We start from the raw sequence: 12,020 nt of genomic DNA, 5'->3' as shown, positions 1-12,020 counted from the left end.
AAGAAGAACTCTCTTCTACTCATCCTTGCTATTCTTTCCAGTGAATCATAAAGACACCCGCTATGTCATTCCTAATTCATTGCAGGCTCTCATCCATATCTCACCTTTCTTGAGTATTTCCCCCTTCCTTTTCCTTCTGGAAATCCTTTCGTTGATTAAGTTCTACCAGTCTCCTTCCTTATTAATAAATTTATTTAATTGACAAATAGAAGCAGTCCATTTTGTTTAGACCCTTTTGTCCTAACACCCTTTGCATCTAAACTGGATGACCCTGTTTTGATTTTTTTGTTGTTGTTGTTCTTTTGGTTTTGAGAGGAAATGTGAGAGGATTGAAATGTTGGGCTTGTATCTCATATCTCTGAGATCTGTGGCAGAAACAAGATGGCAGTTGAGACATTTGGTGCAATTTCTAGAAATATCATTTCCTCTTCTTGAATTAGATCACCCTGAACATGGAATCCATTTAGACTATCTTCCTTATATGCTTAGGTCCTACATGAGATTTGGAGCTGGGAAGTGCAGAAATACTTTGTTCTTCCCATGGTAATATGGGGCATGAGACTAAATGCTGTGTAATTTCAGTCTATGTAACTCTACCAGCTTGCTTCTTCCTCAGAGTTATTTGAACATAAATGATTTTTGTCTTGCTTGTTCTGTGCCTGTGGCTTACAACAATTTATTCTCTTGAGGACAGCCTGCTAAATCCTAAATTAAGCTGATAAGCATATCGGGGTAAACAGGTAAGTGCCTGGGTGGTAGATTAGGTGGTCCTGTCTGGCATTGTGCTTCCCTGGGTAGGCTGTTTAGGTTGTGCTTGTGAATGTCTTGACTGGAGTTGTTCACAGGGCTGTTTCACAGCTGCTGCAAACTTTTATGAATGATTCCAAGAGCGGTTCCCCATGGCACTCTCTGGTCTCAGACTGCTGAGACTCACATTGCTAATACCTTATCTGGGTGAGATCAGCAAACAGGGCAGACAGTATTTAATTTTAAAGATCCCAGTTTGTATTGTACTTTCATGTTGGTACTGTTCATATTTTGTTTCTATATCACGGACTTGTCTGGGACTTGGTTGTTAGTATACCTGTTTCCTTTTTTCAACCTGTCTCCTGAGAGAAGATGGTTTCAAGCTGCGTCAGGGGAGGTTTAGACTGGATATTAGGAAAAATTTCTTTACTGAAAGAGTGGTCAGGCATTGGAATAGGCTGCCCAGAGAGGTGGTAGAGTCGACATCCCTGGAGGTATTTAAGAGACATGTTGTTTTGGCACTTCAAGGCATGGTTTGGGAAGCATGGTAGTGTTGGGTTGATGGCTGGACTTGATGATCCTAGAGGTCTTTTCCAACCTTAATGATTCTATGATTCTTACTAATGCTGTCTATGCCTAATTCAGCAGAAGTTTTTTCTAACGAAAAGGAGGAGGTGTTCTGTGGGATAAGAGGTAGTTTGTCACAGGTGTGTTTTGTGTCTGCTTTTAAACTTGGTCTCTTTCTTCTCCTCTTAGACGCAGGGACCTTTGCTCACAGCTCAGACAGTGGCAGCTGAAGGTCATAGATAATGTTAAGAGAGGTCAGCACAAGAAATCACTGGAGAAGCTCTTCCAGGGTTTCAAGCCAGCTGTGGAAGCCTGTTACTTCAACTGGGAGGAAGCTTATCCCATTCCTGGTATTACATATAGCAGCACTGACAAGAAGAACTCATTCTGTTGGGTAAAGGCCATCCAGCAGAGGAGCTGCAGGCTGCAGTGTGCAGAAACTGCCTGTGAGGCTGGTAGAATCCATGGGCAGGAGCCCGGGGGACCATGTCTACAGCCTGGGGACAGGCTGCGTCCCTCTCCCCAGGAGCCAGCGGTTCGTCCGAAGGAACTTACTGGAAAGCGGAAGGTTGTCTCTGAAACACCGCAGAGGGTTCTGAGACGACTTTCAGCAGAAGGTGATAAATCTGGGTATAAGACTGCAGTGGGCAAAGCAAAGTTGCCAGTGGGCAAAGGCTTGACCAGTAAACATAGTGGGAAACGCCGCATGAGCAGTGAAGACAGCTCTCTGGAGCCAGACCTGGCAGAGATGAGCCTGGATGACAGCAGCTTGGCTCTAGGGGCAGAAGCCAGTAACACATTTAGTTTTACAGAAAGCCCACTGAGCAGGAGCTACAGGGACACCTTTGAGGAGGATGGTGGGGTGTACTTCTCTGAGGGACCTGAGCCCAGTGTCAGGAGCAGTTCCATGGCCAAGAAATCGCCCAAGGATCCTGTGGGGGAAATGGGCAGTGGTGATGACGACCTGCCCTCTGCAGATGAGAACAGTGGTGGTGTGAGCCTGAAGCCAGAAGAAGTGGGAGAGAATGGTGCAGCAGGGGGAGGGGATGATGGAGAAGAGGAAGATGATTACCAGGTATACTATCTGAATCCACAAGAGGTAGCCAAGGAAGATGATGACAAAGCTGAAGGGGGAAATGAAGAGGAGCAGGATATATTTGCTGGTATAAAACCTCTGGAGCAAGAGAACCGGATGGAGGTGAGCTGGATCTAGTTCAAAACACTGTTTTGCAGTTTTACATACTGTATGCATCATGGTCTTGCCACCCCCCTAGCTGTCATACTTAACCTAGTTTGTTGTTAAATCAAGTGCTTAAATATGTCACCATAACCCATTGTATCACAAGGTATCTACAGTCTTAATGCAGTGGTATCACACATGTCTGTTTCCCACAAACTTGACTCCCTTTATCTGTGCTAACTTCAAGTGTGTCCCAGTTTTAGGTGGACCCATCTCATGCTCCAGGATTTACAAATATAGGCAAAAGAGTGTGTGTTTTTTTGCAGTCTCAGTCTTGGAAAGAGCAAAGTTGAGCTGAGATTAAAAATAAGTAAGACTGAGACATGCCCAGCAGAAAATTTTTAAAGCCAACCATGTAAGCAGAAATTCTCTGGTAAGCCAGAGGCAATCTACATAGACTGTGTCACATTCGTCTAATAACCTCAAAATATGTTTAGAGCATGCACCTACATGAGCAAGCAGCTGAAATGGAGATGCATGGAAATAGTCAGTCAGTCAGTTTGGGTTTTAGGTTTTTTTGAGTTATTCTCTGATGTCTTGTAGCACTTGGAGGGAAGATGGGACTTAATCATGGAAGAAAAAGCTTTTTAGTGCTTAAAGAGTGCTTAAAGGGATGGTAGTGAAGGTCCAGCTAAGGAGAACTGTGAGAGCACCTGCTGCAGAAGTTAATTGTGAATTGCATTTGCAGAGTCTTTGAAACAAGTGGTTTGAGCAGGCTAGCTCCAGCCTGGGGGAGTGTCCTTTGAATATAACTATCTGTTTTTTCTTGCAGATCCTGTTTGCCTGTGCAGAGGCCCTGTATGCACATGGATACAGTAATGAAGCATGCCGCTTAACTGTAGAGCTTGCCAGGGACCTACTGGCCAACCCTCCAGATCTCAAAGTGGAACAGCCACCAACTAAGGTAGAGAGAGACATTGTCTAGTTTTGGGAGTAGAGGGTAAGTTAGAAGGAATATATGGGATGGATACAAGAGCATTCTCAGACATTTCTCATTTGCTGTGATTCAGGGCCCTTCACTGATGCTTCCTCTGGGTTGAACTTCTCTGGATGTCATTAATGTGCCTGATCACTCTGTGTGTGTAGGTGAATAAAAGGGAGAAAGAAAATAGGTGGCCATTCAGCAGGACTTGGAGTCTTCAGAAACTCAGTTTAGTTAAAAGTGTCTTCACTTTTCCTTATGCTTCAGAGAGAAGCTTGGTTTGTGTGTCAAAAGCTGCAGCTCCTTTAGGAATCTATTTTAAATCTCATTGAATAAAACACCCGATTTGATACCAGCTGCAAAGGATTTTTTGTTTAAGAGATACCTGCTACTGTGTACTATGAGATTATACAGCAGCCTTAAGAAGTCTAGATTTTTGTGCAGCTCTGTGCAGATGACCTGCTTGTTTCTTCTGCTTCTCTCCAAAACCGTAGTCTCCTATTTTATAATATGCATCACTGGAAATGTTAGAAGTTTTGCAGTTTTAGGACAAAAGGTTGGAGAGGAAAGAAATAAGTGCAAACTTCTGGAAAATCTCTTGTAGTAGTGGTACTAAGCAGTGTTTGTTCGATGGAAGGGTTCCCCTGGAAGGGACAGGCATGCAACATCTGCCTGCACAGCATCAGTCCAGTAGTGGACGTGTCTTATGAACAGGCCAGCTCTTCTACTGTGTTATGCTGGGGTGAGGTAGGGAAACGAATGATGTTCATCAGTAGCCACTGAGATTTGTGATTCCTCAGCAAAGGGAATAAAATTTAAATGTGTTTTACTCTTTCTCCAGTCTACTGATCATTGCGAAGGGTAGGAGGACAAGCATAGAGTCATTTAGGATGTTTAGGAAAGTGTCCTGTGACAAATTCCTCCTCAAACAGGGCAAAAAGAACAAGGTATCAACCAGCAAGCAGACTTGGATGGCAACCAACACCTTGTCTAAAGCTGCTTTCCTGCTGACTGTGTTGAGTGAGCGGCTGGAGTACCACAACCTGGCCTTCCGAATAGGAATGTTTGCTCTGGAGCTGCAGAGACCACCTGCCTCTACAAAGGCTCTGGAGGTATGAAACATGTCAAAAAGGCAGTATTCATAAGCAACATTGTGCTGCTTGAATGCTTTTGCTCATGTGGTTCCCATTTCAACTCCTGAAGTTTGTTTATGCTTTTATAGGTTTCTTTTAAATTGATTGCAGAGGGACTAAATGGATTGTGTGCACATCCCATTAGCACATGTTGATCTGCCAGAAAAATGATTAGAAGTATCGCTTCATCTGGCGTTACCTTCATTGATAGGGGGAAGCTCAGACTGCATCTGCCAACAGGCCTTTGATTTCATGTGAAGCTAGAGGCTTGAAAATACTTAAATGAGTACAAAATCTCTTATGAATATATTATTTCGATTAGAACAACTTATTATCTTAAATACCCTTCTGGCTTGCTTGGCTAATCTAAGGAAAATAATGCCATTTGTAAATGGAATTGTCCATATTCGCATTGGTGAAGTGGTTTGAAACTTATTCCTTGGGGTGAATTGGTGCAGTTGTTACATGTTTGAAAATTGTTGCTCTTGCCGATATCTCATTAGTTGGCAAGTGAACATGTGCACTGTGCAGGCATATTAGTTTGGACAGTGCTTGATTACTATTAGGTTTCTGCTTACAAAAAAAGAAGTGTCCAATTAAGACCTTGTCTGTGATTTGCAGCTGCCTTGCTTTTCACTGCAGATTGTACAGTCCCTGGAGGTGTGTATCATTGCTACGTATCCACCAACTACACTTGTTACACTGATTATCTGTACCTCTGACAGGCAGATTAAAAGACTGTGAGATTGGCAGTCACTTGCTACCTAAAAGAAAACAATCACTGTTACGTGTTAAGAATGGAGAGAATGCAGGAATGCCAGAGAGTAGTGAAATGTAATGGTCTTCATCCTGGCAGCACGAGTGCTGCCACCCTGTGCCCATTTTTCTGCTCTTCAGTCCCTGTTGTCTTGAATGGGTATATTACTTAACACAGCATCCTTTTTTTCCTACAATTAAGAGTAATCACCTTAATTATCCAGTTATCCAGTCAGACTTTTCTCCTGTTTTTCTGATGAGAGCTGATGTGGTTTTGTTCTGTATGCAGCTCAAGAGTGATAATTTGAGTAAAAAAAAAACTTGTGTATGAGGCAAGACTTGTATTAGATTTGAAAATCTGTGTTCAGTGTAGAGAGAATGGTAAAGGTGGATAGGGTGTTAAGAGTTGCTATAATTTAATGATCCAATAAAAACTACTGCTGTACCTTAACATATCTATACGCAAAAATGGTCCGCTGCCTACAGGGCCCCTGCTGATGACAGCTTCTTCTGTTTCCTTGTGGATACTACCAGGTGAAGCTGGCTTATCAGGAGTCTGAGATTGTAGCCCTCTTGAAGAAAATTCCCTTGGGCACTAATGAGATGAACACTATTCGAGGAAGAGCTGAAGAACTGCGAGAAGGGACATTGTGTGATTACCGTCCTGTCCTGCCTCTGATGTTGGCTAGCTTTATATTTGATGTCCTGTGCACTCCAGGTACTGTCTGCATTGGTTTGAGTGTGTGAAGGGCATGTTCTGAGATGCCAGGTCTTGAGGGGTTTCCCAAGAGAAACTGTCTTCTGTGTAAGAGCAACCTAATCTTGATTCTTCACACCCTGTTGCTTGTTCCTCACCTTCATGTTGCTTTTGAGGTACTTTGTGCCCCAATGGAATTATCTCTTCTTCTGCTTACATTTGAAACAAACTGGAAACTTACCACAATTCAGCACTCCGTGTGTGTTTGTAAAATAATTATAAATTACTGACTTTTCTAATCTTACACTGGTTATATTTAGAGGATGCTAATACAAATCTAGTATTTAAAAAAGAACACAATGACCTGGGACTGGAAGACTGACTTGGCAATATACCTGCCTGGGTTGGAGCCTTCTGAGTTTAGAGAGAGAAAGGGAAAAAAAAAAAAACCAAGATGGTGCTGCAGTCTTGAAACTGGTACAAGGCTAGGAGTTGGACCACAGGAAGCTCACAAATTCAGAAGGGTCTCAGTCTCAGAAATAGCTTTTGCCTTGAGGTCTTTAATTTTGAAAGCTGAGCACTAATTCTCTTGTCGTCTTTCAGTGGTTTCTCCTACAGGCTCTAGACCCCCAAGCCGTAACTGGAATAATGAAATGCCTGGAGACGAAGAGCTTGGTTTTGAGGCAGCTGTTGCTGCTCTTGGTAAGAATTTTTTACAAGAAGAGCCTTTCTTTATCCACGTTCTGTATTCTGCCTCATTGTGGATGGTGAGAGTTAGTAGTTCATCCTAGTTTGATGCAGAAATGAAAGTGTTTGCATGGTTTATCAGAACCAGATGCAGAAGGATTCTGCATGCCAGGGTTGAGGTGCCTTTGCAAAGCTGTGAAAAATAGAGGGAGGGTACAGGACAGGAACTGAATGTGAAAGTAGTAACATGAATTTTAACTTTATTCTTGCTCTGTTGCAGCAGATGTATTGCCTGGACTTTAATGGAGATGGACAGTTTCAGAGAACAAAAGACAATAATTTCAGAAGTTAGACAATGATAGTGAAAGACTAGCAGAAGTACTCTCAAGCATTATCATAGAAATCAGGATCTTAGCATAATACTGGATTCTTGCATCATTTATCAGCTTCAGCAACAAAGCAGTGATTATATATATTATATTGACAGTACTGTATGCCTGTTTTAAAGCAGCATGCAAAACAAAATAGAATGGATTAAACAAGGCCTGTCTTTTCTTGCCTCATCTCTAAAAGGAAGAAGATGAGTTCTTTATGTTGTGGGAGCGCTGGCTTGTAGCATCTGTAGAAACTGGAAAAGTTTGTTTCAAGATGGAGTTGTGGGCTTGCCTGGACTCCTTTACCAATGCATATTAGGATCTGGTTGTTCTGACAGTTGTAGCAAGCTTAGTATTCTGGGGACAGACAGCAGCCTCTGTTTATTCGTGACCTATTTCTGAAGTTAAAATGGGGGGTGGGGGGGAAGTCTTTTGCCTGTGACAACAAGGTGAATAAAATAGACTGAGGTATAGATAGTGCTGAGGATGTGGTGTAGTCCTGTGGGCTCACATGTTTCTTCACCCCCTTTTTTCTGGTATTCAGGCATGAAAACAACTGTCAGTGAAGCAGAACATCCTCTGTTGTGTGAAGGCACCCGAAGGGAGAAAGGGGATCTGGCACTAGCCCTGATGATTACTTACAAGGATGATCAATCTAAGCTGAAGAAAGTGAGTTTCCCATTAAAAAGGGAGAGGGAGTTGCAGAGCAAACCATGTTTGGGTTTTGATTGATTTGATAGTTTTGCAGTGAGCGTAAGCTGCTTTGTCATGTCCTGATGATATACAAGCTATGTTGTTGTGTTTATATTTTTTCCACTGATGCAGTCTGACTGCACAGAGTGCATTGCCCTGGAAGAGGCACTCTTTCCGTGGGTTTCTTAAAGGTCCAGTCAGGGGATGCATTCTCACTGCTTTTAATGCTTTTGCTTACCTGCTAAAACAAGTCCTTTGTCTCAGGGGTTTTCATTGTGCACCGTGTGTGCGGTCTGGGGATTGATTTGGTTTTGCTGAAGGGAAGTTGACTTGCAGAGCAGTATATCTAGCAAAGCTCTTACCTCTTCGATATACTAGTTTAGTTCACCCGTGCTTTAATTTCACATGCAAGAGAGATAGTAAAGCTCTGCCCCCTCCACCCCAAAGGAGGAAAAAATATCAAAAACTGCTAAAGCTTTAGGAAGGGTTTTATTAATCTTTGGTATTCAGAAACACTTCTATCCAGCAAGAATACTATTAGTGTCTTTCTGTCTCTCAAAGTAGAAGCACTTTTGCCGTACTCTTCTCTTCTATAGGGAATAACAGGGGCGCTGTGATATCAGTCATCTGTGAATAAATGCTCTGTCACATTCGTGGTGTTCGTTTCCTGTGGAGAATGAACAGTAGAAATGGATAACCTATAAAATGTGGTCATGCATTGTTCCCCAATTACATAATAAGTAAGGATAAGAAAGTGTTATTGTAGGCTGGTAGAAGGCAGTTTCTCTAGCATTCGAAAGTCCGAAAGGCTTTACCAATTTCTCAATAACGGTATGACAGGATTTTTTGGATGGTGAGCAAAGAATTTTGGTGACTTACACAAGAACTTCAAAGGACTGGCAAAACTAAATACAGAGTCCTCTGCTCTGTCCTTGAGGTACCAGAATGACTTCTGTGTTGTGAGTTTTAGTTGCTTTTCAAGTAAAGCCAGTGGCTTTTTGAAGTGAAAATGGTGATATTACTGAGTACAAAAGAATCTTTGCTTTTTCAGTAATGCAGGCCGCATGGCTCTCAGCTGTGCATTGCTGATCTTCAGTGCAGGAAAACGGTGCCTATCCTCTAGAGATTAAACTTTTTTTTTTTCCCCTCCAACCAAATGGAATTTATTGTCCACCAGAAAGCTGGTACTTTCCCTCTATGTCTTAATGTAATGCCTCTTCTCTTTTTTTTTTTTCTCCTCGTTGCTGGTAAAGATTTTAGACAAACTCCTAGACAGAGAGAGTCAAACTCACAAACCACAGACTCTGAGTTCCTTCTACTCATCCAGCAAGCCTACAGTAGCAAATCAAAAATCTCCTTCCAAACACGCCACCCAGTCCACTGCAGCGATCCAGCAGCTTCCAGGGACTTCTGTCACTCAGCAAGCTGCTGTAAGCACTGCAGTCCAGAGCAGCCCAGAGAACTTCGTGGAGAAGAGTGCACAGGGTAAGAGGTGCTTTGTAAAGCCTGTGCTGAAACCCTTCCGCTATTAGTGCAAAACTGTCATTGTACGTTTTTGTCTGTTTTGGAAAGTAGTCAGTGGTTTATATTGCCGTCTGGCTGCTTGGTGGTTACTAGAACGTCATTCCCTGTTACCTGTTTGCCTGTATCCATTTCAGTACGCATTGTTGTTGGATAGAAATTCGAGCTAATTTTCAGGTTTTCCTATCTTGATCCACTTGTACAAACAGCTAACATAAAACTACTGTGACTCCATCTTTTAGGTTTGTATCACAGAGGTGCAGTATTTCAAAAAGTTACACACGGAGTCAAGTACCTTCATGCAGGAAAAATAACTAAGATTGCTGAAGGGCATTAGAGATAAATGTGATTTTTTAAATTTTTTTTTTTTTAAATCAAGCTGTGCCTCCGCTTTGGTGGCAAACAGACGCTCTCTTAGCTCTCCCCAAAGAGATCAGTACTAGCTGAGGATGACTGCAATAAGGCTGGGGTTTGCTGGAGCATTTTTATTCTAAATTTTTTCATAGTTGCAGCAAATTTTCCAAATCTTGATTTGTTAAGATTAAATGTTCATGGCCTGCTGTCAGTTGATAGGCTTAATACTGAAAGAAAATTGAGGTAACGCTACTCATAAATATGACTCATTTTATTAAAATCCTGCATCTTTTGATGTTTGTCTTTTAAATGGGCACATCTGGTTTTAGGGATACAGAAACAAATCTTAATGTTTACCTTGTCACTTCCCGGTTTGTAAAGAGAGCTCTCAGAGGTCCCCCTGCGAGCCAGCTGTGGAGTCCACTGTCTTGAAGCAAGAGGGAAAGGTCCCCAGTCGTCTGGCCCTTGGAAACCGAGGTGGATACAATGGGAGATGCTGGGGTTCACCTGTCAGGCAGAAGAAGAAACACACAGGTAGGAACCGACTGGTTCATAGATGTAGTGCTGTGCTAGGCAGCCTGCTGGGGTTTCGGCAGTTCCCTTGCTCTTCCATTCCTCTCGTCAGCCTTTCCTGTACTACAGCAGCAGTTGATTGTCTTTGAGGTGTTTAGCATGGAGAAATAGGCTTTGCTCCACAAATTTCCTGCACCCTTCTGTATGGCAAGTTACCATACCTTTCTCACAGTAGATATGTTCTGGGGTGATGCATGAGATAGCTGGAGCTGAATAACTGCTGTACTCTGGGAACAGAGCACTGTGCTCCTGGGTCCAGAAACAAATTCAGAGGAGCTGCTGCCTCTCTACACTTCCCTTGGGAAGGGTATAATTTAGAGGCTGAGGATGTGAAGAACTTCTGTATAAATTGTGCAGTGTATTCCAGAAGGGTTTTCTTCATACTCTTACAATCTGAGGAACTTGACTTTGTATGTATATTTGTCCTTGTCATATTCTGCCACAAAGCTTGGCAGATGGAGTGAGGGCTAGGATGGTGTGAAGGGGGGTTCTTGGACCCTTCTGCTTTTTAAGCCAAGAAATCCAAAATTATACTGATATCTGTGGCCAAACTGACTTATTTAATCTCTCTTAATTTGTGAAGTTGAATGCCTGGCAGTTGTAAGGCTGACTCTCACTGACACAGCTGATCTTAGTTGGGACTGTAGGTGATGTGCGTAGGAGTTTACCTACTCACGTGACATTTACCAACCCTGGTGACATTACTGTGTTGGTTCTGGTGTTGTAGGCATGGCTAGTATTGACAGCAGCGCTCCTGAAACCACCTCTGACAGTTCTCCAACGCTCAGTCGGCGTCCGCTACGTGGGGGATGGGCAACAACATCCTGGGGCAGAGGACAGGACAGTGACAGCATCAGCAGTTCTTCAAGTGATTCTCTGGGATCTTCCTCTTCCAGTGGCAGTAGGAGAGCCAGTGGGGGAGCCCGTGCAAAGACTGTGGAAGTTGGCAGGTAATGAATAATACCAAAGTAGGGAGGCAACCTCTAGGCCTGATGTCAGGGAACTAGCAAGCGTACATCAGGAAATATTTCCTTGGGAGTATTTGCTTTGTTTCCTCTGGACCCTAAAGACAGGAACTCTGCCCCCCAGCTAGAGAACTTGGGGTACTTGTTGCTGTCTGAAAGGTTCCTCTGTCTTTTTCGTCTAGGTATAAGGGGAGACGGCTGGAGAGCCATGCTCCTCATGTCCCAAACCAGCCCTCAGAAGCAGCTGCTCACTTCTACTTTGAATTGGCCAAGACAGTCCTTATCAAAGCAGGTGGAAACAGCAGTACCTCCATATTCACCCACCCTTCCTCCAGTGGTGGGCACCAGGGACCACACCGCAACCTTCACCTCTGCGCCTTTGAGATTGGGCTGTACGCGCTAGGGCTGCACAACTTTGTGTCTCCCAACTGGCTCTCTCGAACTTACTCCTCCCATGTCTCTTGGATCACAGGTTACAGCAAAACTTTATTGGGAAGCTTAGTTTTGGGCAGGAAGGAGGGGAGGGAGGCAAGCTTATGCCCCAGAAAATTGATGCTGATGTGCTGTGGTAAACATGTCAGCTGGCTGGCACAGCTGGCAGTACAAGCTGAGTACCAGTGATTTATATGGTGCTACTTGCTTTGGCCTGGAAAGTCCTTGTGACCTCTTTCTTCTTGTTTATACTTCAACATCCTTCAGTCCTCAGAGCCATAGACCACTTCTCACAGAGACTGGTCTTAGCTTCTACTTTGGGCGTCTCCTGAAGACACAGATGTTTGTCAAGTTTGAAT

At 43.3% G+C, this 12,020-nt stretch overlaps 1 protein-coding gene across 4 annotated transcripts in view; it reads left to right on the top strand.

Moving 5' to 3' along the window:
• Positions 1-12,020, top strand: part of ZSWIM8 (zinc finger SWIM-type containing 8) — a 66,315-nt gene that overhangs the window by 44,582 nt on the left and 9,713 nt on the right. For all 4 annotated transcript variants that reach the window (XM_064464977.1, XM_064464975.1, XM_064464974.1 and 1 more), the window contains exons 10-19: positions 1,504-2,512; positions 3,327-3,458; positions 4,409-4,588; positions 5,900-6,083; positions 6,666-6,764; positions 7,668-7,792; positions 9,070-9,301; positions 10,073-10,225; positions 10,992-11,214; positions 11,412-11,701. In XM_064464977.1, the coding sequence (XP_064321047.1) occupies positions 1,504-2,512; positions 3,327-3,458; positions 4,409-4,588; positions 5,900-6,083; positions 6,666-6,764; positions 7,668-7,792; positions 9,070-9,301; positions 10,073-10,225; positions 10,992-11,214; positions 11,412-11,701 (2,627 nt within the window). The remainder of the gene's footprint in view (positions 1-1,503; positions 2,513-3,326; positions 3,459-4,408; positions 4,589-5,899; positions 6,084-6,665; positions 6,765-7,667; positions 7,793-9,069; positions 9,302-10,072; positions 10,226-10,991; positions 11,215-11,411; positions 11,702-12,020) is intronic.

The sequence above is a fragment of the Phalacrocorax carbo genome, chromosome 13 (genome assembly GCF_963921805.1).
Source record: "Phalacrocorax carbo chromosome 13, bPhaCar2.1, whole genome shotgun sequence".
Taxonomy (NCBI): domain Eukaryota; kingdom Metazoa; phylum Chordata; class Aves; order Suliformes; family Phalacrocoracidae; genus Phalacrocorax; species Phalacrocorax carbo.
The sequence above is the reverse complement of the archived record's forward strand: the minus strand, read 5'-3'. Positions and strand labels throughout refer to the sequence as shown.